The sequence below is a fragment of the Chamaea fasciata genome, unplaced genomic scaffold (assembly GCF_029207755.1).
Source record: "Chamaea fasciata isolate MVZ Bird 193981 ecotype frontalis unplaced genomic scaffold, bChaFas1.0.hap1 SCAF_1, whole genome shotgun sequence".
NCBI classification, from domain to species: domain Eukaryota; kingdom Metazoa; phylum Chordata; class Aves; order Passeriformes; family Sylviidae; genus Chamaea; species Chamaea fasciata.
Window position 1 is genome coordinate 71,951,938 of NW_027094086.1, and position 26,425 is coordinate 71,978,362.

At 37.4% G+C, this 26,425-nt stretch overlaps 1 protein-coding gene across 4 annotated transcripts in view; it reads right to left on the reverse strand.

The window, feature by feature from the left end:
* Nucleotides 1–26,425, reverse strand: part of SEMA5A (semaphorin 5A) — a 318,649-nt gene that overhangs the window by 74,850 nt on the left and 217,374 nt on the right. For all 4 annotated transcript variants that reach the window (XM_066186026.1, XM_066186022.1, XM_066186035.1 and 1 more), the window contains 4 exons: nucleotides 21,100–21,307; nucleotides 8,673–8,790; nucleotides 3,180–3,361; nucleotides 737–880 (listed from right to left, as the gene is read on the reverse strand). In XM_066186026.1, the coding sequence (XP_066042123.1) occupies nucleotides 737–880; nucleotides 3,180–3,361; nucleotides 8,673–8,790; nucleotides 21,100–21,307 (652 nt within the window). The remainder of the gene's footprint in view (nucleotides 1–736; nucleotides 881–3,179; nucleotides 3,362–8,672; nucleotides 8,791–21,099; nucleotides 21,308–26,425) is intronic.

Sequence of the window (26,425 nt, forward strand, 5' to 3'; positions counted from 1 at the left end):
ATTAGAGATGCGTGTAGGGTCCACATAAATTAGAGATATAATTAGGGTACATGTAAAATGGAATGAAAGGCCTGAACTTGACATTCTGAGCTAGTGACAAAATACTTAGTCTGGTGCCAAAATAGTACATGGTGAAATCAAAATCTGAGATAACTTGATCTGCTTGGGGGTTAAAAAATATATACAAACAATTTTAAAAATCCCACCAAGCTTGAAACCTTACTAAAGACATTTGAGTTTAAGGTGTATTATATTTATTGAATGGAAAACAAAGCCCTTGAAACTTCCTTCCATGTTAAAGAAATGCTTAATTTATTTACAACAGAAAAAATGAACTCACAGCATCAGTAACATAGTGCTGTGACCTTATTATATTTTGTTCTGAATTCCAGGTCTTGAGGCTGGATGAGTTACAATTCAAACACAGTGCAATCAATTTTCAAGGAGAATCAATTTTCAGGGTCTCAAGGGACAGCAGCACATTGCTTCAGCACAATTCCCTGGCACTACCAGGAGCTCTCAGGTGGCTCGGGAAGGATGAAGCTAAGCGAAAGATGAAAGATCTGCTGTAGACCCACAGCCTCATTAATGGGAAAACTGTACTGTACAGCAGTGAAGTTAAAGAGAGAGTGAAAGGAAAGGGAAGGGAAAACTAAGCAAAGAGAGGAAAAACTGTTCTGTGGAATACAACTGCACAGAAGAAATTAAAACAGAAAATAGAAGAAAGACAACTCACCTCTCCTCACGATTCTGTCCCACACAGACGCGTCCTCCGTGTCGAGGGGTTGGATTGCTGCAGGAACGCTGACGAACTTGAAAGCCTATGCCACAAGTGGTGCTACAAGGTGACCAAGAAGTCCATGGTGTCCAGCCTCCATTTCTGGTAGAATAAAAAGCTCAGGCTCTGTCATCTGTTATACATAGCGAATGGCTGATTAGGTGTGACTGACAGCAGAATCTGGCCTATTAATATTTCTTTAGAAGTTATTAATACTGCATCGTGTTCCATTTCTTCAAGAATACTGAACCAAAATAAAGGTGCTCTGATATTCCATATTCCATGCTTTGTAATCAGCAACTGCTAAAAATACCTCTTCACAGAAGAATTACAAAGATATGAAGATATGTAGTTACTTTTGGTCACTTTGTTCTGGGTAAACTACATATGCAAACTCCTGTATCAGTGTTCAGAAGCTAACTTTAAATTACATACCATTTTCAGGGAGATTAAAATGTCAAATTTTGCTACCTTGTCTGAAAGAAAAGTGATTAAAGCCTGGAGGAAAAGGAGGCTCAGAGGACACTATATTGCTCTCTACAACTACCTCAAAAGAGACTGTAATGAGGTGGGGGTTGGTTTCTCCTCCCAGGTGTTGATCTCTTGATTTTAACAAGGGATGGAATGAGAGGAAATGGCATCATGTTGTGTCAGGGGAGATTTAAATTGGATATTAGGAAAAATTCCTTCATCAAAAGGGTTGTCAAGCATTGGAGCAGGCTGTCCAGGGAAGAGGTGGCGTTACCATCCCTGAAGGTATTAAAAGACTCACAAATATTGTACTTGGGGACATAGTTTAGTGGTGGACTAGGCAGTGCTTATTAATTGTTGGACTCAAGCTTAAGTGTCTTTTCCAGTCTTACGACTCTGTGGCACTAAAGTAAGCGTTAAAATGCATTAGTTCTCAATTTCAACGGGTTATTCTGATAAGACGTCAATGTAATGTAACAAAAAAGCTAAGAGAGTTCACATGCTGTACCTTGCATTTGTGAACTTTCAGAAAGGACTCCCACCCCCTCCAATGCACTCTAGAAAAATGTTATAGATAGATCTATTATCTATATCTTTATATAATTATATAGATGTAATTAAAATATTATATATAGACCAAACATCTGAAAAGGAATTTCATATCCTGTCCTAGGCAAAAAAAAAACAACAAAAAAACCCCAAACAAACAAACAGAAAACCCCACCCAAACAAACAAAAAAACAACCCCCCAAAAACAAAAAACCCCCCACAAAACAAAACAAAAAACCCTTCAGCTGTTATCCAAAGCTTTCATGGCTACCTTGCAGTTTTTGTACTGGCAGAACATAAACAGAAATAAAGAAAAATAAAACTAAACTATATTGAGCTTTTGATTTTTCATCATAAAAGCAAAAGTTAAAGTAGTGCCTTACTCATATAGCAGTGTTAACAGAAGTAAGAAGTTAAAATAGTAGTGTAATAATGACAAAGGTAGAATAAGAATCCAGTCCCAAATCACATTCCAAATTCCCTTCTAAACCTGACAGCTATTGTTTGATAGTTCAGTAACTCACAGCATATTTGTCTTTTCTATCATTCTCCAGACCTGATGCTATATAACATATTGTTAGATTTTTAATAATTTTCCTAAAATAGACTATTTTCACTTACAGAGCTTGCAGTTACCTTGTGCAGAAGTGTAATCAGTTTTATTCACTATCATGATGTGATTGTGATGTTAAAAGAAAAAAAAAAGACAAAAAACCAGAAAGAATCACTGAAAAGAAACTGAATGCACTAGTATATGTTTCATCTTGCAATTAAAGTATGTGTAATAGATGTGTAAAATGTTTTAAGCATGAACTTCTGTTGCAGTTCCAAATACATAATGTTCTGAGTCTGTTTGAAATTATTTGCTCACACTGATTTTCTCTGGGAGTGCTTAAGTTCCTGAAGAAGACAAAAGAGCAGCTAAAGAGTTCTATACAGACTGATAATAGAACTTGCTGTCGTGATACAACTGAAAGATACAATGAAAACATTTTTCCAGCACAGAATGGGGGACTACAATGGTAATATGAGACCTTAAAAAAAGTAAGCCACTGTAACTTCCAGCAAAGAATTACAGAACTGAGAAGAAGTATCATACTTTGGATATTCTTTAACTCTGATTTTTTTTTTTCTTTCTGAGCTTTTGTTAAAATTACCTGAGGACAACATTATTTGGTACACAGCATTTGAAATGACTCTTTGCTCTTTTACTCATTCTCTCTCCTACAAAAGTCTGAGAGAAACTTTCTAATGTCCCATTCGCCCTTTCATGCACAGAACAGGATCAGTAGATTTCAGGGGAGATTTCAAAGGGCAGGCTTCTGATTAAGTTAAAAAATTTTAAACTACACATGATAGAACCTGAAATTGTCTTGCATACCTGGAACAGTTGGCAATCTCCATGGTTGGTCCTTCACACAGCCATCCTCCACACTGAGGAGCAGGACTGTCACACACACGTGTTCTGCAGAGGCAGGAGCCAACACTGGCACCATCAGTGTGGGTGCAAGGTTTCCACTGTGACCATGTTCCAAAATGTCCATCCACTGTCAGATTCCTCATCTAGAAACAAACACAACAGTTTGACAGTTCCTTCACACAACTGCTTTATTCTGCTGTGCGTGAAGGTTTAGCCTTCAGCCACCAACAATAGCAGCCTCCACTGGAGAGATACATTTTCCATACAGCAATCTCCCTTTATAATTCCTGTAACTACATACTTTCCACAACTTCTGACCAAGCCAAGCCACTGGATGCCACAACCATAGCAATAACTGAAATCACAGCTAACTGTTACCTTCCACAAGCATGTTTGCCCACCTCTCAATTGCCCTCTGTGTTTCCAACTTCCTAAAATTTTCTGGTGAAAATGGAACCTGGGAACTGACTGTAAAACCCAAGATCAAAAAGAAGACCCAGCAGAGGATAAGGAAGAAATGAAGAAGAAATTCTCTATGACGATGATGAGACACTGGAACAGTTTCCCATTAGAAACTGTGAATGTCCAACCTGTGGATGTGTTCAGGGCCAGGTTGGATGGAGCTTTGAGCAACATGGTGTAGTGGAAGATGTCCTTGCCCTCGGCAGGGAGGATTTAAGATAAATGATCTTTCAGTTTCCTTCCAAGGAAACAATTCTGTGATTCTAAAAACAGATGCTGAAATAGTCCAGGGTAACAAAACTGGATTGATCAAACTCAAATCCCCATGATGAGTGCCTTTTTTTGAAAGCAGCTTTTGAAGTTTATGTCATACCGTACCATTTCATAAGGACAAAATGGTTTTAAATATGACAGTCTCTAAGTGTTATATGAAATTATATGTATAAATATCCTCAAAATATCGCCAAAAACTAGCACCTAACCCTACATGATGAAAGAGTTTGCTCCCACAGAATTCAATTCTTAACACCTTTGGCTGGAAGGTTCAGACAGTTCTCATCTTGACTGGAATGTTTCTATCAAGCAGCTGTAACACATTTATTATGAAATATCTTCATTGCCTAGCTGAAACAAAATGAGCTAGAAAATGAGCTTTTCTAAAGAAAATTGAGCAGGACATGGGGAATTCAGCCCCCAACAAACACAGATTTTCATAATATTCTTTTAGCAAGGTGTTAACCTTGACAAATCTGTGATCCTAAATGGAAATGATGGCCACTTTTTCAGTTAAGTATTAAGAAATTTGCCTTTTGTTTGCCGCATGTTAACTTTCAGTCAGGACAACAGCACCAACAAGTGCAGGCTAAGTAGCATTTAAACTCACTCTTAGTAAGAATTAATATGCATCACTTGTAGTCATGCATTTTTCACCCAATGTGTGAGAACATAACATTTTAATATTTGCTTATATATTGAAATAGGAATTACAGCTGTAGATTGCCATACCTGATCTGAAATGGTATCTTCCTTTATTATTTTTAGTATTTTAGTGGTGGTGAGAGAAGTGTACATTTCACAAATACTTTGAAGATACAAGAGATTCAATTACAACATAAGGCATGTTTCCACTGACACTCTGGATGTTGGCTGACTCTTTCCACTGTGGCAAAGGTATCATAATTTCACTAATTATAATTTATTAGTAATTTATCACAAATATCACTTGTGCAAGAACAGCTATGTGTATATTCTGTCAGCTACAACCAACAACCCTAATTCATAATTTCAAAATGACAGCCATTTATTCAAAAAAACTCACCAACCTTTGCTCACATAGAGTTTACATTGTTGGGTTTTGTAAGACAACAAGAAATACTTCCTTTTAGGTGACAAGCAGGCTCATTCTCTCTTACACTGCTGGCCTAACAAATATTTATAGTCCATAAACTAACAATTCTATGTTCCCAATCTAATTATGTCAGAGACGTGAAAATGCCTTTACTGCTTTCTGTTTCTGTGCTGCATCAAAATATCTTTATTGTTGCACCTAAATTATACCCTAAAGCCTGTCTATGGTTAGACAAGCTAACAGTTGTCCATGGTTACCATAATACACATTAAGTGGTAGAGAAAGTACACATAAAATGTAGCTGAAAGCCTGAACTCAGAAAGATAAATTGATGACAAATTCTCTTTCTTCATTATTTTTCCCTGCTCCTGCTAAGATTGTCCCACTGGGGTCTCCGCCGTTCCCATGACTCACCTGCTCTGTCCCTCTGTACCTCTCTTTCAGAAGTGATATCAATTTCATCATACAACTGCAGGAAAGCAAAAATGTCCTGATGAGGGGCCTTTGCGGCCCTCACCAGAATCCATGCCCATTAACCTTTCACAATCTGACACCTCAAGGGCAAAATCACAGTTAGTCAGACTATCTGGGAACTGGTACACTCTGCTTTCCCTCTCTACCACCCTGGTATTGCCACCCTCTCCCTACTGCAGATACCTTTAGACCTTTCTTCCTTCTTAATGTCCTCCAAACATCCACCTTTGTCTCAAGTCTCTCTGCACCTACCTCATCTACCTGCTTTGTGCCTCTGCAGTCTGAATAAAGGTCACAGTTTTTAACTCTGTCAAGAGATCTTTGGTTTGAGATTCCTTTTTGTAGATTTTTTTGAGTCTGTAGAATTTCCTGAAGCTCCTAATGAATTCAGACACCATACTACACTTTCTCTGAAAATAACTGTAAAAATAAAGCCATTTCATGTTGCATACTTCTATTAAACAAACAAACAAACAAACTCAAAAACAGAAGCAAAACTGAAATCCTGAAAAACTTTTTTTAAAATTATTTTTACTTTCCTTGTAAGAGCTCCTAGATAATGTCAGTATATTTTTAAGTGATGGATTGCAAGTTGTACGACTGGAAAATACTTCAAAAAAACAATGAACCTTAATTGCCATAAAAATTATTGGATGAATAATAGGGATACATGACCAACTGGAAAAAGATCAAATTTGCCATAGCAATAATTAGTGACCATATTTATGCACAATTGCTGTACTTATGCCAACTGAAACAATAACCTAAAAATCAAATTGAGAATTAAATCACAGCAAGATAACCAAAATAACCACATTTTTCAAAATTGATCTTCAAAGTCCAAAGATGATAGCACAGATGCACATCTATCTCTCCTATTCACCTCTCTCCTCTCCCATGACATGCCTATAAGTACTCAGACACATGAGTAATTCTGTAGGAAATAATTTCTCAAAGGAAACTGGTCACACTTTTTATCCTCGACTAAATGATTGTATAAAGAGACCCCTCTCTGATCTAATTTTAGAAGTAACTGGTCATTCATTAATCTAAAAAAAATTCTACAATGTTAAAAAACCTGAGAAATTTTGCTAACAATTAAGATATTGTAAGCAATTGGGACCAAAACAGGGAGAGTAGGTTTTGAATATTCTGTTATGTTCCGCCTGCAACAGTGTCTTGAATATATCCAGCACATGTTAAGGATGCACATAGCTCAATTGCCTACAAAATTAAATTAATTGCATCTTGGCTTATATATCCTGTGAGCACAGCACATAAAAATGCTATAAAAACAAATATTTGAAAGCCTCATTAAGCAAAATTGTAATTGATTACAGTTTGCCAGAATACTGTGTTTTCATTAGAGGAAAGTTTCTATGTAGTTTTCCAACCTGTTCAATATGTGTTACTTAGCGTATAAGGCTTTAAAACAGTAAAGGCATATACCCACACTCTTCAATTTAGATAGATAATTCTAAAATCTTCCTTATATTTTGCAAGATCAATCTGCTCAAGGACAAAATTTCTTTGGAGGTTCACTAGGTCTTCGAATTTCAGATCAGCAGGATAAGTCTCACAGGTATGGATAAATTTCTAAGAAAGACTTAGGTGATCCCCTGCTTTGACTACACTGCCATATGCTATGCACATGTCATATAATAGATACTGAATAATTGTTTTTCCAGTTGAACAGAACAGAATAGCATTATGCTTTCTAAATTATTCTTCTCTCCACCCTATCTTGGCCTTGTGTTCTATATCTACGAAAGAAAATAAGGCCTAGTGCCATAATTCAAAAACCAAGCACAGCAGGCTGACTGCCTGTGCAAATATCAACAAAATAAAGTATTTCAGTAATCACAGTATTTTCCCTGAAAGTTGCTCCTGATGTCAGCTCAAACGCTAATGCAGATGCATCCAATACCGGACTATTTTATTAGTCCTCTATGTGAGAAGGTGGATGCAAAGGACAAGACAAGACAAACTTTTTTAAAGTTTTGAGATTTTGAAAAAATGTTTCAAAAAAATTGCAATTTAATGTCAAACACCATCAGAACACAGGAGCACGTTCTCAAAGCCCTCAGAATCAGCATAGTGTTTGTATCTCTGAGGCTGTTGCAACACATGTAGAGAGAACAATCAAAGCTGGAAGAAGTTTATACTGATTTTTCACATCTCTAGTTCACTAAACAAAGTTCAGCTTAAGAGAGAAAACTGTCATCAGGATGTTAAAGGGAGCTTGTAAACACATGGAGATTAGAACATGAAAGCCATGTGAGCATGAGTTTATAGATGCATGTGCCCCACTGGTGAGAGGGGCCAAGATCAAGAAGTACTTACTAGGAATGAAAGCAGAATTGAGTTGGAAAGGCTCCCTCTTCATGGGCAGAACAAAGCAGCAAGGATCTCAAAAAAAAAAAAAACAAACCAAACCAAAAACAAAAAAAAAAAAAAAAAAAAAAACAAAAACAAAACCAAACCAAAAAACCCACTTCAATAGCACAAGAAAGATACTTCTTAACCCTCTTTTGGCATGCTTTGGAGTGAGGGAAAAGAATGAATATTATAACAACACCAGAATAAATTTAAAAGTGAGAGATACAAATCAATTTGGTTGGTGCCTTTTAATATTATACTGAATTTATTAAAAAAAATTCTTAAAGAGAAGTGTTAAGCCACTGTAAATATAAACCCTGCATTTATAGTAATTATCACCTCTGTCGTTAATATGAGTGAGACTTAACTCATGGAAGTCAGCCTTACAATTCATGGACTCTAGAAGATGTTTGGCTTTTCGTATTAGCAAAAATAATCCTAAAAGAAAATATTATACCATTAGTGATTAAACTTTTTCAAAGCACACAATGGAGAAAAATTCTGCAGAGAAAAATATGTTAATATCACTAATCTTAGAAGACATTTATTTTCAAGGTGGGAAAATAGACATTGCAGATAAAAAACAACTACCCTTTGAAATTACTCTAAATAATTCTATCATATAAGTAGTTTGATAAGAAATAGAAAAGAAACTAGGTATTCTGCTAAAACCTAAGGAAAATGGCATTAAATGCAATATTCTGATCTTGAAAAATCTATGTCAACACATTTTCATGAAATTCACACAGAATCAAAGGTTTTAAGAGACAAATGAATGCATTTGGACTTACTGGACACACGGTAATGCTTTGCTCCCATTGACTCATGCTCAGACTTTCTTCCAGCGCTGTGCATTTCTTCATCACCATGTCCCAGCCACAATAAGGGTCTTGAGATCCAATGCATGCACTGTGGGTGAAAACCAATCAGAGATAATCAGGATATTTATCTTCATTTGCAGTGACCAAAGATTTCTAAATAACTATGTGGCATCTCTTGGTATTTCATAGGCAGATAGTGAAATTTATCTCCATTGTGTTATGGCACTGACAAAGTGACCAAAACCAGCGGAAAGATTAATTTGAATGCCTACACAAAGCTAGGATTTCTTTTAAGTGCATAGCTGAATTTCTGTCTGCATGCATGGTATGTTGTCTAGGCTGATTGTTGTACTTAATTACTAGAGAATTACAGAAATTCATGAAGAGGGTATATTGGGTATATTGTCTACTCCAAGTAAAAATTTCAGGAGTTACAGTTCTTAGTCTTTTCTGTCATTTTTGGAATTGTAGCTATGATCTTTTTCAGAAATCAGAGGACAATGTCTGCTCTTTGAAAATTAATTAGAAAACCATCTGATCTATTTTCTGCAATTGTATAAAGTCTCTGAAAGTTAGTTCAAAGGGGCACTGGTGGCTGCCATCACACCTCTTACATTTCACATGCTGCACTCAACACTCCCTCTTAGTTGCCTATGAGGAGGGAGAAAAAAGGATTACAGAGAAGGATGGTAGTCCCGTTTCATACAGACTCTGAAAGATCCACTGTACAAAACTAGAAGTTCATTTCTCTAATAAATAGCAGGTTTCTCTTGCTAAGGACTAATACTAACAGTCCAGGCAATAAGTCTGCATCTTCACAGCTAAATGTCCATAAGAAAGGAGGTGGAACTCCCATTATAGTGAAGCACAGTATAATTGGTTTAACACTTGTAAGGATACTTATAAATTATACATAAAAATAATGCATTCAAACATTTTGTCTAGACTGTAAAAAATGTTAGACCAATCATTTTTGTTCAACTCAAATCCATGGGCATTATCCTTCTCTTTTTAATTATCTGTTCCCATCACATCTGTTGACTGAAGGGCCACAGAGATGATCAAGCAACTGGAGCATCTCTCCAGTGAGGAGAGGCTGAGAGAGCTAGGAGAGCTCTTTGGCCTAGAGAAGAGAAGGCTCAGAGAGGATCTCATCAATATGTACAAAACCCTGAAGTAAGCATGCAAAGAAGAGGATCCAGGGTCTTCAGTGGTACCCAGTGACAGGACTAGAGACAATGGGCACAAACTGAAATACAGGAGGCTGCAACATCTGGAGACACTGCTGCAGAAAGGGTGACTGAGCACTGGCATAAAAACTCTGTCGCTGTAGGACACGAAAGAAAGATGAAAGACTCCAAATATTTCAGAAGGCAAAGAGCACATAAAAAAGGTTGTTTTTGCCTAATTCTTACTACCTTTTATAAGATGTTCCCATACAGACTTAACATGATTGGTGAATAGGAAAAACACCTCTCTAATCCCATTGGTTAACTAGAGAAACAGCAAAACACCACCTGGAGAAAGATTGTTTTGAGAAAGGAGTTGTTTGCCAAGATTGTTTTGAGAAGAAACTTTCTTGGGAATTTCTCCTTGGGAAAAAAAAAAAAAAGTTAGCAGTGGCTAGCAGGCTAAAATCTCTCAGACCCAGAAATATCTGGCTTACAATACCCCAGCTTCTGGAATCTCCTTCCTTGGAGATATTCAAAAGCCACCCAGACAAGGCCCTGGACAACTGGTTCTGGGAGGCCCAGCAAGCATTGGACCAGATGACCATCAGAGACCCCTGCAACCTCAAGTGTTCTGTGATTCTGTCCTAAGAACTAATTTATTGACTATTTTACCAACTGTTTTATTGATATTTCTATTTATCTCTGGCATTTCTCATGTACTTTCATGTTAACACCTAACCAAAGCAGACTTACTAATTCTCTGGAGTGTTACTCCAAAATACCATAATTATAAATTTCAAAGAATTCACATCCACATTCCACTTGGCAATGTGGATTGCCAGTACCATGTGGGGGCATAGTTCCCATCTGAAAAGAGGGAACAATGTAAGAGGCATAACAGTCAAAACTCCATCTGTACCCCTAATCAGGATTCCAGCTCAAAGATAAAGCTTTTGGTTTAGGGAATTCACTGTTCAGAAGAGAGTTTCCACTGTTGGCTCCTGCAGCTGTGAACACTTTGAATTTTTGTAACTCTGGCTACACATTTCTATTTAACTATCTAGAAAGCGAGAAGGAACATTAATGCAAATTACGGAAAGTTTTAAGTGTCTTGGTCTTCCAGTGTTTGCAAGATGTGATGTCCAGTGTTCTCCTTCTGAGTATCTCTGCTAAAGCACGTGTTTTATCAGAAAAGAATACAAAAAAAAAAAAAAAAAAAAAAAAAAAAGGAAAAAAAAAAAAAGGCTGACTTAAGGAACAACTGGCAATGTTAGCAATGACAACATTGAAATGAAAACATGTGCCTCAAAGCCAAAGTGCTCAATTTTCTAACTTCAAAGTGGTCATTACTATGCTTTAGAAACTTTTTATTAAAAAAAAAAAAATTTCAAAGTCTTTTGAAATATCATCTCACTTAGAACCATACTCCCTCTTCAGTGGGAGTAAGCTGATCTTTCTCCCACTCTGGTCTTAGACACCATTTCTTCTGTTGCTTTTGTTTTCACTTTACCTTTGATTCAAGCAAATCAAAACTAATTGCACCTTTCATTACAAGTCACTCAGAAATTTTAAGTAAGGTGCTAGAAACATATTTTGATCGTCCTTAAAATTTTCTGGTATTATAACAGATCTTAGTCCCATAGAAGAAAAAATAGCTCTAGTACTGCTACAACAAAGAATGTTTGATCACTCTGTGAACACTGAACAGGGTTTTTTCAGTAGCTGACCATGTCTGGAGTGCTCTGCAGCAAGGTATAATGAGGTGAATCTTTTCAGAATTTAGTTAAGAAGATCTGCTGAGCGTATGAAAGTTATAATTTTGAGAAGTTAGTAACTCAGCTTACCTCATGCAGATGACAAGAGGATAACTTCCTCCACAAATTAGAGTTATTACCATTCTTCAATGACATATTTCTTTACACTACAATACAGAAATTAACCCTCTAAACATATGAACTATTCCAAATAAAGCAACAAGAATTTTTTTCAGAGAAATATTCCTCACATAAGAAACTCTATTTTTGTTGGGATTCTTTCACTAATGTGCTTATTCATTGTCCCAGTCATTATATCTAGGTCTCATATTGAAAAAGTTTAATTTTTTAATTCTTATATCCAGACAGAAAAAAAAACCCGTCCTACAAAACTGTAGTTCAGTATCATCAACCTCCTTCAGCTCGCTGTGTCAGACATATTCATGAATTGTGGCAGGACCTGATTTAAACAACTGCCCTGTTCTCAGGTGTCGGCACAATTATTTTCCGTTCTCCACCCCGCCTCGCATCTCAGAAGGTTTTCTAATTTATTTTTTTACAGATCACCTGTATCTCTGAAAAGTGGACATAGTTTCTTTAAAATTAAAAGGGAGGTAATATGAGGGTAAGTTTTTATCCTTACTGCCTAATTATGTCACCTTTTAAAACCATTTTCTTTCCTTTGAGGGATGATTCCTTTGATTTAATGTGTTAATAACAGCAGCTAATTATTTTTATCTACTAGGCCTAGAGAAAACAAAGAAACATATAACAAAAGAAGTTAACAGATAGAAAATTCAGATAGAATAAAGCTTGCAAGTATAAAAATATCAGAACTTCTATCTGAAATAGGAAATTTAAAGGGAATATTCTTGACTTGCAATTATATGTTCTTAGGAAAATTTCATACTGTTTTAACTCTTTTTTTAATGAATCTCTCTCCCAAGACACATCAGTAAGAGGACTATCTTAAATGTGCACACAAAATAACAAAATAAACTATATAACATGGTTGTCGGATTTATGTCAATTTTATGTAAGTAAGGAAAGTCAAAAATCAGATACCACTACACATCTTCATCTCCTTTTCTTCCCAAATCTCTGTCTAAATTAAAGCAATTTTAGATGCTACTGTTGAAAAATTAGATAAATTTTAAAGTAGGTATTAGGTCTTTGATTTGACAGGGCCCTTTCAGACTGTCACACTGCAAACAGCAGAGCAGGATAATATATTTTGTCATCTTTTCTCTAAAAGTGTACCTTACATCTCAGTTTCAGCAGAGAATAAATGTTTTGTCTGTTAATCCCAGTACGCACCAGCTCACATCTCTAAGACTTCACATGATTTGTCCCAGCACTGCTAAAACTGGCAATTTTGTGCAGGAAGGAAATTCTGGAATAAAATTAACCTGGTTCATTCGAAGACGCTTGATGTCACTCACCGTATCGAGTCAGCACTCTCTGCAAAAACATTCAACAGCTTTTGACTTCTCCTGACTGATTCCAATTTTTCTCTGTGTAGTCCCTTCACATTTTTTTACCAAATGTAAAGGATAGGTAGCAGAGTGTGTCTCCTGCAAGGCACTCATTTGGCAATGATGGCTCAGTGTGCCTGCTGACAGTGGTGCTACTCTTTAGCAATGGGTTTTGACTGACTACTAACACAACCTTGAGCCACCTCACTCTAAAGCAAGTCAGTAAGAGCAGGTTATTTCTTCAGCTATTTTATAATTATCACCAAGTAGGCCAGCAAAATTGTCCTACTTCAGTTATATTTGAGACAATTTATTGAGTTAGAAAAAAAGGCAGAATTGAACACAATTCAGAGTAAAACATGTTAAAGATCCCATAGAGTTTTAGACTAAAAAGAAAAAGAATTAGTGTGTTACAAAAAACAAAAAAAACCCCTTAATTAAAAGCTGTATCATTAATTACATATTATTATAGATTATATATATTATTATAATTATATATATTATATATTATTGTGATACCATTAATTTCAAATAGATTTTTAAATTTCCTTTGAGGGGGAGAATACATTCCCATATGAATATGAAAGTTCTAATCAGGTATCCTCTTGAGCTGTAACATTTTATTCATGCAATATATATAAATGTAAGAGATGCATCTTCTAAGACTGTTCAAAAAACATTTTTGTCTTTACTTAGATACAACATTTCTAAAAACTTAGTCTCCTGACCCTTTTTATAATTTCTACTGAAATATCCATGCTTACATAGTCCCAATTACCATCAAATGTGACCTGACACATTGTCTACCAGGAACTGAACTGGGGTGTCCATCTTATTTTGCAGAAGACAGATTAATCACTGCAAATTCAAACAGAAAACTGAAGCTATAAGCCTGTCTCATGTTCCAGATGCACAGTTCTATCCATTCCTGAACAAATACATGAACGTGATACCAGACAAAGGTACCTATCAGTGTTTTCATTACTACTGGTTTTGCATCTATATACATATACACGTGTGCAATAAAGAACTGGCATCCAAAGATACAGATGAATGATGCAGAAGAACATAGATGGTAGGGACACAGCTTATAAAATCCCTAGTAGCTCAAGCAAAGATGCATGTCAAATATTCAGAATACTGCTTAACCCTTACCTGTACTGGTAAGAAAAATCAAATCCTTTGATCATTTCAGATAATCTGAGTGCACTACCATTGCTTCCTCTTATTTTAATTTTTGTAACGTAGTCATAATATATTTAGGTACAATTCAATCACTGAGAATATCAGCCTTAAACCCACAAGGTCCTTCCATCAAATCCGGAATCAGAAATTTATGTATAAAAGTTGTTTACATCGCACAATTCGCTGAATGTTGATTCATCCAAGTGACCATTTGGTCCACAAATCAAATGTGAAAGACAACTTTCAGAACATGCACTCCATCCTCTCGACACTCTCCCCTCAGATATTTGTATACATTGATAAATCTCTCAGTTTTCTCCTCTCAAGGCCGAACAGGCCAAAATCCCTTAATCTCACCTCACAGAAGAGATGCTTCAGACCCTCATCTTTGTTGCCCTCCACGGGACCTGCTCTAGGAACTCCATGTCTTTCTTGTCCTGAGGAGTCCAGAACTGCACACAGCACTCCAGATGGGGCCTCACCAGAGTACAGGAGCAGGGTCACCTCCCTCGACCTGCTGGCAATGACCTTCCCAATGCACCCCAGGTTACCATTGGCCTTCCTGTCCCCCAGAGGACAGCTGGCTTGTGGATAACCTGTCCATCAGGACGGCCAGGTCTTTCTCCACAGAGCTGCTTTCCAGCAAATCAGCCCCCAGCCTGTGCTGGTGCCTGGGATTATTCTTCCCCAGGTGCAGGACCCAGAACTTGCCTTTGCTGAATTTCAGAAGATGCCTCTCCCCCCGTCTCTCCAGCCTGTCAAGGTTCCTCTGAAGGGCTGCTTAGCCCTCTGGAGTATTGGGCTCTCCTCCCGCTTTGTGCCATCAGCAAACTTGCGGGGGGTACATCTGTCCCTTCAGCCAAGTTATTGATGAAGGAATTAAACAATATTGGGCCCAGTACTGACCCTTAGGTGATGCCAGTAGGCCTCCAATAGACTGTGACACTGATCACAACCCTCTGAGAGCTGGCATTCAGCCATTTCCCAATCCACCTCACTGTCCACTCATCCAACTGCCAATTCCTGAACTTGCCTGTAAGCAGCTACAGTTACTGAGAGTAAACACACTGAGCTTAGAATTCCTGAATCTTTTGATATTTTTTCAAGCAACAAAATTAGTTACATCATGGTATATGAATACCACATGCCTGTTTTAAATTTTTCTTTCTTAGGTCACTTTTTTGTTTAAAATAATATTCTACTGATAAAATCTGAATTGCAAATATGTAGTCAAGTCTATCTGGTTTACTTATATCATTGCAAACTAAAAGAAAAACACATTTTTCATTCCCTAAAACAGGAGCAGACTGTAAAATTCTTGTTTGACAAAAATATCTGCTTACAACACAATACATACATACATACATACGTACGTACATACATACATACATCACACTTTGAAGAGTTGTCACTAAATATTTCAGGGGCAGCAAAATGTAAATGAACAGTTTGTCCCTGATGCATTTTGCAGGACAGAGACAGGCACTTTCTGCAAAAGCTTTCAACTTCACAGAGGCAGAAACAGTCAAACTATTCCCTCTGCAGTATGAGACTAATATTCTACTTCTCCTGAGTGCAACAAACCTGCAATTGTGCTTATTTCATAGTTCTGATGACTTTAATAGTGTTCAGAAGTTGACACTGACTGAAGATAATTTTTCAGTGTATCTAATACCCAAAAAAGAATTGCCCTTTTTAATATGTGCTTATTATCTAGACTTGCAGATAGGAGTATGGTTTATCCCAGCCTAGAAAATTCATGAGGATTCTGATTCTGGAATATTACTCTGGAATCACTAATTCAATTAGTCCTCATGTGGTTCTGACATTATAATGGAGCAGCAGATTTCTCATATTTTAAAAGGAACAAAGCCTGAATATTTTGAAATCAGAACATCCACCTGAATATCCAAAAATAAATACTTTGGAATGATTATTTCCAAATAGCAATTTCAATTCCATTTGTTGGCAAGCTCTTCTGGACACATGAGCACCTAGTAATAGTTTAGACCACATCCTTGTTATATGGTTTAGACCATACGCTTGTATAGTGTCAGTATATAGGAATAATTATTTTATTTTTTAGTGCTATAGAGTGTTTATTTCCAGGAAAACAGGTTCCTACTGAGTGTGAGAGTACTTCTGAGAATGCAAGATCTGCAGCTAGGGCAAAATAAAGGAATGCAAAAGTTGTTGAAATACTTAATCCAATAATCTTGCAGGAGTTCTAGGAATGAAATAAAGTATATTGTTTTCTTCTGTTAGTTAATTCAGTACCCTTTTTAGCACTGTGCTGACAGAGTTTTCTTGTGTATGTACAGATTGCTTAACTGATCGCTCACAAAGACACCAAAATAAAAATAAGTTCAAAGAGCAAAACGTTAGTTACAGTAGAATAGTTATGATAACATTACTTAGCAAGACAACCTTGTGACCCAGTAGTATCTTCGGCATATTTCCAGAAGTTGATTTTTTTTTTATGTCAGAGAAGCCACTATTTGTACAGCTTTTAGCAGTTGGCACTATTTATTTACTTAGACATAACATCATAGAAAGATTAGTTCTCAAGCCTTTCAAGTGTGTGAAACCTATCTCCAGTCAGAAATACCAATCCTTGACCCTTGCATGGTAAGATTTTAAAGAACATTGGGCTGATGCAGCCTTTCATTGTCCTTTCAGAACTAATGCACTGAAAATGCCAGTACAAAGTATAACTTAGACAAATTTGCCTCCGAAAAATCACTGCCATCTGGGGTTACTTTTGAAGGCTACAGCTGCCAACAAAAGCAAGCTGACTGTTTGTTTCAGGGGGCAGAGTCTCTACCCCCATACTACCCCCATATCATATTCCCATATCCCTTATTCCCATATCTCTACTCCCATATCTTATTCCTTATTACAGATGCACAGAACCTTCAAAGTGAAACACAGAAAATGAAATTTTAGAGAGTTTAATAGTTATCTTCTCATGATATTTATTCTATTTATCTCACTTTATAGTTAATTAGCAGATATATAAAAGTCAGTTGTGCTTCACACTTGGCCTACTCAACTCTGAAGAAGTATGGAGAGATGGAGAATTCATCTGTGAAAATAGCTCCAGTGAATATCATTGATGGACTTCTGTAAAAGTTTGATAAATGTGTGAATTGCAATACCCAGGTGATAATAACCTGATCAAACCTTAAGGATTTTCCCCAAGGAGAACTGAATTTACGAAACTGCTCTGCTGCTTTCTGCACCTTGAAGATGGCAGAGTTTTCTGGACAAATGATTCTCCAAAGTACTGACACACCCCTAATTACTTTTCTTTAGCTGACTTTAAAAACCAGCACAATTATGACAGGATGTTCAAAAGTATTCAGGCATTGGCAGAAGTCTGCGTGAGATACCCTCTGCGTGTCCACCATGGAAACTGGCAATCCAAATAACTGGCATGGGCAACTCATGAATGATGGAAACATCCAAGCATAATGAAAAGTGCTGAGCAACCCAAACTATGGGTGTGACAACAGGTTTTGCCCATGGCAAGGTTTGCTGTCACAGCAATAAATTGCAGCAAACTGCACTTAAAACACCAAAGAAAAAAAATAAACATAATTACCCTCCAAATGGATTTTCAATAGCCTTTGTTAAGAGTGTTTATGGGAGTAGAGTCATGACTGCAGTGTGCTGAAGCAGATGGAGTATCTGCCAGAGCAGCAGCAGGTCACAGGGTTCCTCCACCACTGAAGAGTGCTGGAGGAACAGATTTATGATATACAGAACACTTTAGAATGATTATTGAGGAGACATAATACACAACAAATAAAAGTAATAACCACTTGCTTTAGAGGCTACTGTGGGAAGATAAAACGAGGAATAATGAAAAACAATTGAAATGGACAATCTCAAGAAAATTATTTTGACATTGAGATATTAGCTCAAGAAAGAGTCTGCTCAACAGAGGGGCTGAAATTGTATCGTCTGAAAGCTGAGCAGGAAACCTAAAAAAAAAGATTAGATAAGATTAGGCACTGAGCACTGCCACTTACACAAAAAGAGCAGGTGAGGTAGCAAGTCTTCAACCTTTTGAGTTTTTTAAGGCTGTTATTTATACACAAGAATGCCCTCTTCCTCAACAATTACGTGGATACTGAAGAGTAGGCATCCTTGATCTGGGGAAGAGACTCTAGATATCGTTGATGGAAATTCAGAATGTAGTTTTGGCACAGTTATACAGCCTAAGTATGATAAATGTGAATAAATAAAATAAAATATTACACAAAAAAATGAAACACTATGCTCCAAGGCATTGCCTTAGGTAAGGTTTAACCATTATTCCGTTTACCCATTGCTACAGGATAGAAATAATAGTTACCAACATAATAGAAGAATGTGGGTATTAAAGCACCCAGAAATGCAGTGTGCAAGTTTAAGATGTTTCAATGCTTGGATAAATGTATAGTCCCCAAGTAATGTACTTGTACTGTCTCCACATGCAAAAAGAAAAAAAAAAAAATAACCAAAATGCAGCATAAGCCAGGAAAAAAACTAGTCGAGCTAAAATAATTAAAATTAAATTTTAGGTGAAAGAAAGATTACATCTGCATTCTCCTAATAACCTGAATCCCTAATGATAGATGACAAGGAAATTTCTTTTTTTGTCTGGATCACATCTGTAAATCCTCTCCTTTTTCACTAAAGAGAGCTAGAATTGCTGGTGAACTCTTTAACCAAGAAGAAAGCAAGGATGGCAATCCTTTTGGTGCAATGAATATTTAATTACTACAAGAGAAATCAAACAACTACAAAAGACATGCTTGAAAAACTCCACAAGGAATCATTTTATCCCCTTTTAAATAAGTCATTCCACTGGAAGATGAGACCTCATATACCTCTGGGCAGAGGAATAAATTATTATTTGAGCAGTATTTGAGGCATTTAACTACTGTTCTCTGTAAAATGGGAAATGAACTACTTTTTTGGTTTGTTTTCTTTTGTTCTAAAACAAATTTTAAAAATTATACAATTAGAGTCCACTGCTCAAACAGTGAGAGGAATGAATAGCCTGCAGCCATTCATGGGGCCTGTGATTTGAAACAGCAGTCCTATCCTGCAAGGGCAGAAGCATGTTTGGGCCCTGCAGCTGGAATAACATTGCCATACCTTGGAAATTGTCCTGAAAGAAGCAGAGGTACCAGGGATCTTGGGCATTCCCATCTCACTAAAAACAAAGTGAAGCATCAGCCTTGAAATGTCCGAAGTGGACTACAGGCTTGGTGTAAATACCACCACACACCCTTTTTCAACTCTCTGAAGCAAGGAAAGATGAAATTTCCAAGGAAAGTGGAACTCAGTCCTATGTAGGCCACTAAACCAACAAAAATGCTTGAAGCAGAGACTTGCCCATATAAAACTTTTCCCTGAAGTAATCTGTGCAGGGCTTCCAATGGGGCTTCAAGTGTTCTTCTATTTCAATAGAAAATACCAAAAATACGTTACATAAGACAGCATAAACAAGAAATGGGCTGGTAAAAAACTGTAAAAGGTAAATTTCCTCCTTTCCCTGGTATACTTGTTTTCTAGGGCACACCTTTTCCTTCAGTCTTCAGTTGCCTTTCACTGGCTTCCTGCATGATACCAATCCCCATGGTGAGCCAGGTCCCTTGGAAATGTCCTTCCACTGTCACCAAGCCACAGCTTTATGACACCTGTACCCCATGGCCACTTCCCTGCTGTGACCAACCGTGTGGTCCCTGTGACAGTCAGAAATGGCTCTACCTGCCAATGATCATGCTGCCTTTTATGGGAGGTATATTATCTCTGCTGCACAAATAATGTCTCTGTGAGCCTGAGTGTAACAGCCAAGAGAGGCAACTGGCAGCCTTTCTCCCTCCTTTAACAGCCCAGCTTTTCAGAGGAATGTATGTTAATCAAAGTGAAGCTAAAACAAGGCAATAAACCAACCACATGCCTCTGTCACAGTTCTAAAAACCTCATGACTGGTTCAGTGTCTATCTGATGTAATACAAAAAATATTTATTGAATTACCAGGATCACACATCAAAGGGAAGATACAACTAACTAGATGAAATTAACAATCTCTAGTAGCACATTTTTCAACCCAGGTACATTTTCAGATAGCTTATTGAAAAAGCTGTGTGCTGAATTTGAAATTCCTTACCTATCATAATACAGCCTACAACCAGGAGATAATTTGTAAGTTATCCTCTTTCTTTGGCTGAAAAACTGTTGGCTGCATAGGCTTTTTACCTAGCAGCATATTTACATTTATTACAGTTTGCTGATCCAACATTACCTTTAAATAGGTACTTTTCCAAGTACTCCTAATTCTCAGTTCATCCAACCCAAATCTCTTTCTGAATCTACAGAGATATGGTTTGCTTGTTATAACACAGCTTAAAAAAAAACCAAAAAACAAACCACCAAAAAAAACCCCCCCAAAAAACCAACAAAAAAAATTCTTTAATTTGTCCATCACAGGCTTTAATATATTAAACCAGCAGCTGTATTTTACTTCACCAGATAACTGTTTTCTATATAAAACATTTCCTACTGTTTCACTTCACAATTCAGAACCTGCATAATGACACTTCAATATGAATACAACTCATTGACAACCTCACCTAGTCCTAACAAGTTAGTACAAGTAGTCAGAGACACTCATGATAAATAGTATACACAGGAAGTCATTGTTGAGAGACAATTAATTCGGATTCCTACTTGCAGTCATTTATCCTTCCCATTTTTCTGCAACCCCCTGCATGTATTTTTCCCCAGTCAAATAAAGCTAGCTGATTCTTCATACCTGTATGTTTTGTAAAAGGGACATCTCTTCAGGGGGACTTTAATCACATGTTCCTGAAGGCCCACAAAAAGGACACTCTGGCTGTGCAGGATCTGAAGGCTCCTGATGGGCTCTCGCTGACTTTTCGGCAGGAGTTCAATTTCCTCAAGCAGGCAGCTGCTTGAATTCTGGTTCATTGGGGCAAGTACTTTCTTAATAGTGCCATAGTCTGAAAAGGCAAGAGGAAAATGAGTCACTAAAAATCACACTAGCAATTCTACCTGCTTGGTGTCATTCAGTGAAAAAAATCTTTGTGCTGGATGTTTTCAATGAAGCCTTGGCATGCAGGATTATTTTGACTGCAGTTTCCTAAATTGATTATAGTGCAGCGAAAAGAACTTACAAAACTTAAAAGTCTGTTTTTATGTGATGTAATACATTAAAAAAAAAAAAGGAAAAAAGTTAAAAAGTTATTAGTGCAGAACAGCCTTCACAGCAGTAGTTGCGAGAAAACAAGGTTTCAAAGTCTGGCTTTAAAAATGCACACTCATGCCAAGGGTTACTGATTTCAGCCTACCGGATAGTCCTACACTTTATTATATTTAAAGCAGTTTAAAAATAATTAAATTCCATAATTTCTCCAGTTTGTTTTAATATTCTTTGGGTTAAAAATTATGGGGTTTAGATATGCATCATTTAGATATGCATTCATTTAATAAAGCACATGTATATGAATATATGCAGGTCTAGAGTCCAGGTGAATATGAATGAATGAAGCTGAACCCCTTCTTCTTACTTACCTTGATTTTGACCTCTGAAAAATCATAGCTTTTAGCATTCACTCTTCACTTCTATTCTTAATATGATTTCTTAGGAAAGACAGTTACACACTGAAAACCAGTGTCAGAATATATGATAAGATTCATGATTCACTCCTGCAAAGTTTTTAAATAATTTAAAAATATCAAAGTACATTTGTTCTGAACAGAAAGGATCACACTCTCACACTAATAAATATTTTAGGGAGCCGCACCACTATGCAATCTTTTATGTGCCAGCAATAGTAGGTATTAAGATCCAACACTGCAAACACACACAGAGATAAGCCCCGAAGTCTTGAAAGACTTCCCTTTTGAGTTGATAATAATGGCAAGAGGAATGTTTGTGAAGGCCTGTTGTGCTGGAAAACAGTGGGTTTTCCAGCACAAGGCCAGAGGTTTGGCTCAGAGTTGGCAGTGCAGGCTCTCAGGAGGTATCTGGCCCTGGCTTGGCGAGTACTGGTTTTATCCATAGCACAAAACACCTGGTGGCCACGTGTCTGCATCCTCCTATACCACCTCCACCCTGGGAACACCTGAGGCCAGGAGCTGGCACCCCTACACAGTCACTGCACCCTCCAAGACAACTGGGCTTGGCAATATGATATTCCCAAACTTTGCCTGGGAAGTGGTGAGGAAGAGCAAATAAGCAACTTTAAGAAAATACAAAAAAGCAGTTTCAAAGAGACTCCAAAACTAAAGAGAAGAGGGAGAACCAAGAAGACAGTTACTGTTAAAAGATCCTCATTTTCCTGAGAAAGACTGAGTATTCAATCCTAAGACCTGGAGTAATACTGGAAGGGAGAGCATACATCAAATAGCAGGGGAAGTTAATAGGAAGTTTATGTGTAAGATATAATATTACATAATATTATGTAATTCTATTAAACAGTCTAAAATAATTACATAAACCATAAATGATTAGCTCAGCTGTAGAGAGTGGTTTCCCCAGGGAAGAGGAATACTCTGGACTAATGCCCTGGGAAACCCCTTTCTAAGTATAGTAAGCAAGTTCAAGTATGCAAATTGTTACTAGAAAGTTCCTAGTTCTTTGTGTTACCACAGATTGATTTTTGGTGCAGATATTTTATTCTTCCTAATCGTTCTTCCCTATTGGATCCTTCCCTCAGACCCCGCCTTAACTCCTCCCCATACTAGGATCTATAAGTACCCCTGTCTGACCCTGGACCCCGCCATTGGTCCCCTGTTACTGCCTTGGTCCTGTTCACTCAAAATATAGTGTACACCTTATTGTTTGTTATTTTTGCATTATTAAAATTCTCTTTCTGGACAATAGGATCAAGGCTGCCTCTCTCTATCAAGTTGCCATCAGGGCAAAGTCCCGAGGATACTCAAAGGAGTCCGATCGTCCCCTGGGAGTTTCACTTAGTGTATAAAATGGATTCCTCTAAGTCCATAAAAAAATTGATCATATTAAATCATGTATGCATGTTAAAATCTTCTGCCTAGCCTCTCAAGTTTTAATATAACCCCTTCATGTACCCTGAGCATTTTTCTCCTTTCTTGATATAAATGTGCTTGACCATTTTTTAGGAAAAAAGCTTCCAGTAAACTGCAATTTTAATTTTTATTAACTGTTTTGATATTAAAATATATAATTTTATGATCAATTTTTTTAACCAAAAAACCTAAAACAGACTCGTATTTAAAACCTTATTAAATTGTTGCCAACAGTCAGCTTTGCCCCTAAATTCAGCAATAACCAGCTCAGCTGAAGAACATAACAAGCAGTGTTTCCACTGATGACTACTGGATGCAAAATCTTGACTATAACTACAGCAATTTTCATGGTCAAAATATGGTCTGAGACGTGTCCCAAAATTTCAGTGCCTGTATGCGCTTGTTTCGGCTGAGATAGAATTAATTGTCTCCACAGTGGCTGGTATGGGGCTGTGTTTTGGGTTTGTGCTGACCACAGGGCTGATAATAAGGAGATGTTTTTGTTAACCTGAGCAGAGCTTGCTCAGAGCCAAGGCCTTTTCTGCTTCTCACATTGCCATGCTGGAGAGGAAGCTGGGGGTGCTTGGGAGTTTGGGAGGAGACACAGCCAGGACAGGTGACCCAAACTGACCAAAGGGATAATCCATGTGACATCATATTCAGATATAAAGTGGAGAAAAAAGGAAGAAGGGGAGGACATTTGGAGTTATGGCATTTGTCTTCCTAAGTCATTGTTACACCTGATGGAGCCCTGCTGTCCAGGAGACGGCTGAACACCTGCCTGCCCATGGGAAGAAGTAAATTAATTCCTTGTTTTGCTTTGTGTGTGTGGCTTTTGCTTTTCCTATTAAACTGTCTTTATCTCAACCCACATATTTTCTTCTGATTCTCTTCCTGATGATGCTGGTGGGGGGGAGTGAACGAGGGGCTGCGTGGTACTTGGAGGCTGGCTAGGGTTAAACCACAACACTGTGTTAATTACTGAGTGAAAGATGAATGATTTTCTTTTGAGCATAGAAGTCAGAAAAATGTACTAAGAAGAAGGAGCAGTGAGATCATTTTGCAGATGTAAATTAATTGGTACTGCTTTATAGATCAGTCAGTGCAACTCTATATCACTTGCTTAATTGGCAGACAACAGATTCAGTATGATTAATGACGCATTGTCTTTGGCTTGTCACAGTTTTCCTGCATGGGACAAAAATCAGGTTTGCATTCAGCATGTGCTTCTTCTACAGACCAATATTTCTTCTTACCACTGTGCTGGGCCTGGCATCCACAGAGTAGATCACTTGCTGTCACCTTCCCCAAGAGAAGAAAAAATACATGACTGCAGGCCTCTTTCCCCTATGCCTACATACCCATTCAATTTAGAAATATAGTTTTAGACAGAATATGATCAAACACAAATACTTTGTGTTTCTTGGGGCTTGTTTATTATTATAGATGGCAAACTCACAGTTCTTTGAATTCAAGTCTATGACCTGGAGATCATGGTTACAGCAGCATACCCCCCCAGAAAGAAATAAAATATTCTCACTTTGAGAACTGCAGCACTAATGCCTTCCCCAAGACATCTCTCATTGCTCTTGTTCTTCCTTCTTATCTTGGCATACATTCTCCATTCCTCATATTTCCTTTTGCTCTCTTTCAGTATCTCCCAAACCATTCCTTTTTCATTTGTTGTCTAAGAGGATCAGAAATGTTGAAAGTCACAAGTGACTGAGCTTCAAGTGATGAAACAGTGCCTGAGATCTCACAGATTATCAGGAAGAAACATTGCTCTTCTCAGGAGCAATGTGGGTTATATGCAAACTCAACCGAAAGGAATAGAGTGTTACTTGAGACCTACTTCTGCCTCAATAAACTCCCCTGCTTCTGACTTCTCTAATCTGTCTTCTCTGCCTTAAGTTCCCCCTGCGTATGACTTTGATTTTGCAAGGACCACCTGGGAGGCCAAACTAGGGTGAGGATCTGGTTTCAGTCCACAACTTTGAGACAGGCACAGATTGAATTGGTGTTGTGTTCACCAGTCTACGGTATGTAGCAAGGCTGTGTAGATATCAGCATCCTTAAACTATCCTGGTGTGCAACATGGCTATATCAGGCTTCTTTACAGTAGAAAATCATAGCCAGTGATTCCAGTGCTTTCAAAAGCCACGTGTTTTGCTCCAGTGTTTCCAATTCTACTACAAGGTGTGCAACATTATGCACAGCCTCCAGCAAAGACTGCAGATTTCCTAAAGAATTTGTAGGAGTCTCATCCTCAAAAGTGTTGTCTGTCTGGCCATTTTCACACCACAGTTGCAAAGCAAAATAGGGTGTAAAAAAACGTAGGGAAAGAAATAAGTCTGGAACATGACTCTAGGGCATGGAGTTTTTCAGACCTGTCATAATCTTTCAAGTGAATATTTAATTATATAATCAAACTAAGTGTCCACTTCTGCCAAGAAACAGCTACTAAGGATAGTAACCACAGAGCATCTTAATGGATGTAACTTTATTGCCATGGACACAGGAAAAGCTGCAGTTTAATCACAAATGTCAAGCCTGAGCCTAACAGCTATTTAAGAATTCAAATGAATGGCATCCTTGCATCCTGACTGTAAGCAAGACATACTGGGATAGATCCAGACACCTGACAGCCTTTTTTAAAGGATGGCCAACTATATACAGGAGTAGTAAAAGATAATGACATTGGCCAGAATGAGTAAATAATGTGCTTTGCTAGCTTGTACTGCAATAGTTTTAAAGAGACTTGGAAAACCAGCAACTGAACTTTAGAAATCTAATCACTGTAAATGAAGAGAAAAATCTTGTTGAAATATTGCTATGTAATGCTGTGAAGTATTGTATGGAGAACCTGAGATAGAGTTTTAGAGAACATGCTTGGAGGCAACAAAGTCTGTAAAGAACAAAATTACAATCGGACAAAGTAAAAGGATGATTTCTAAAAGTGCAAAATAAAGTTTAAAATGTAAGTGGTATAAATCATAGCCAGCAATGGAAAACACTGCAAGAGTGCAGGTGGAATCATTAAAACATCTTTGGTGACACCTGCAAAGCAA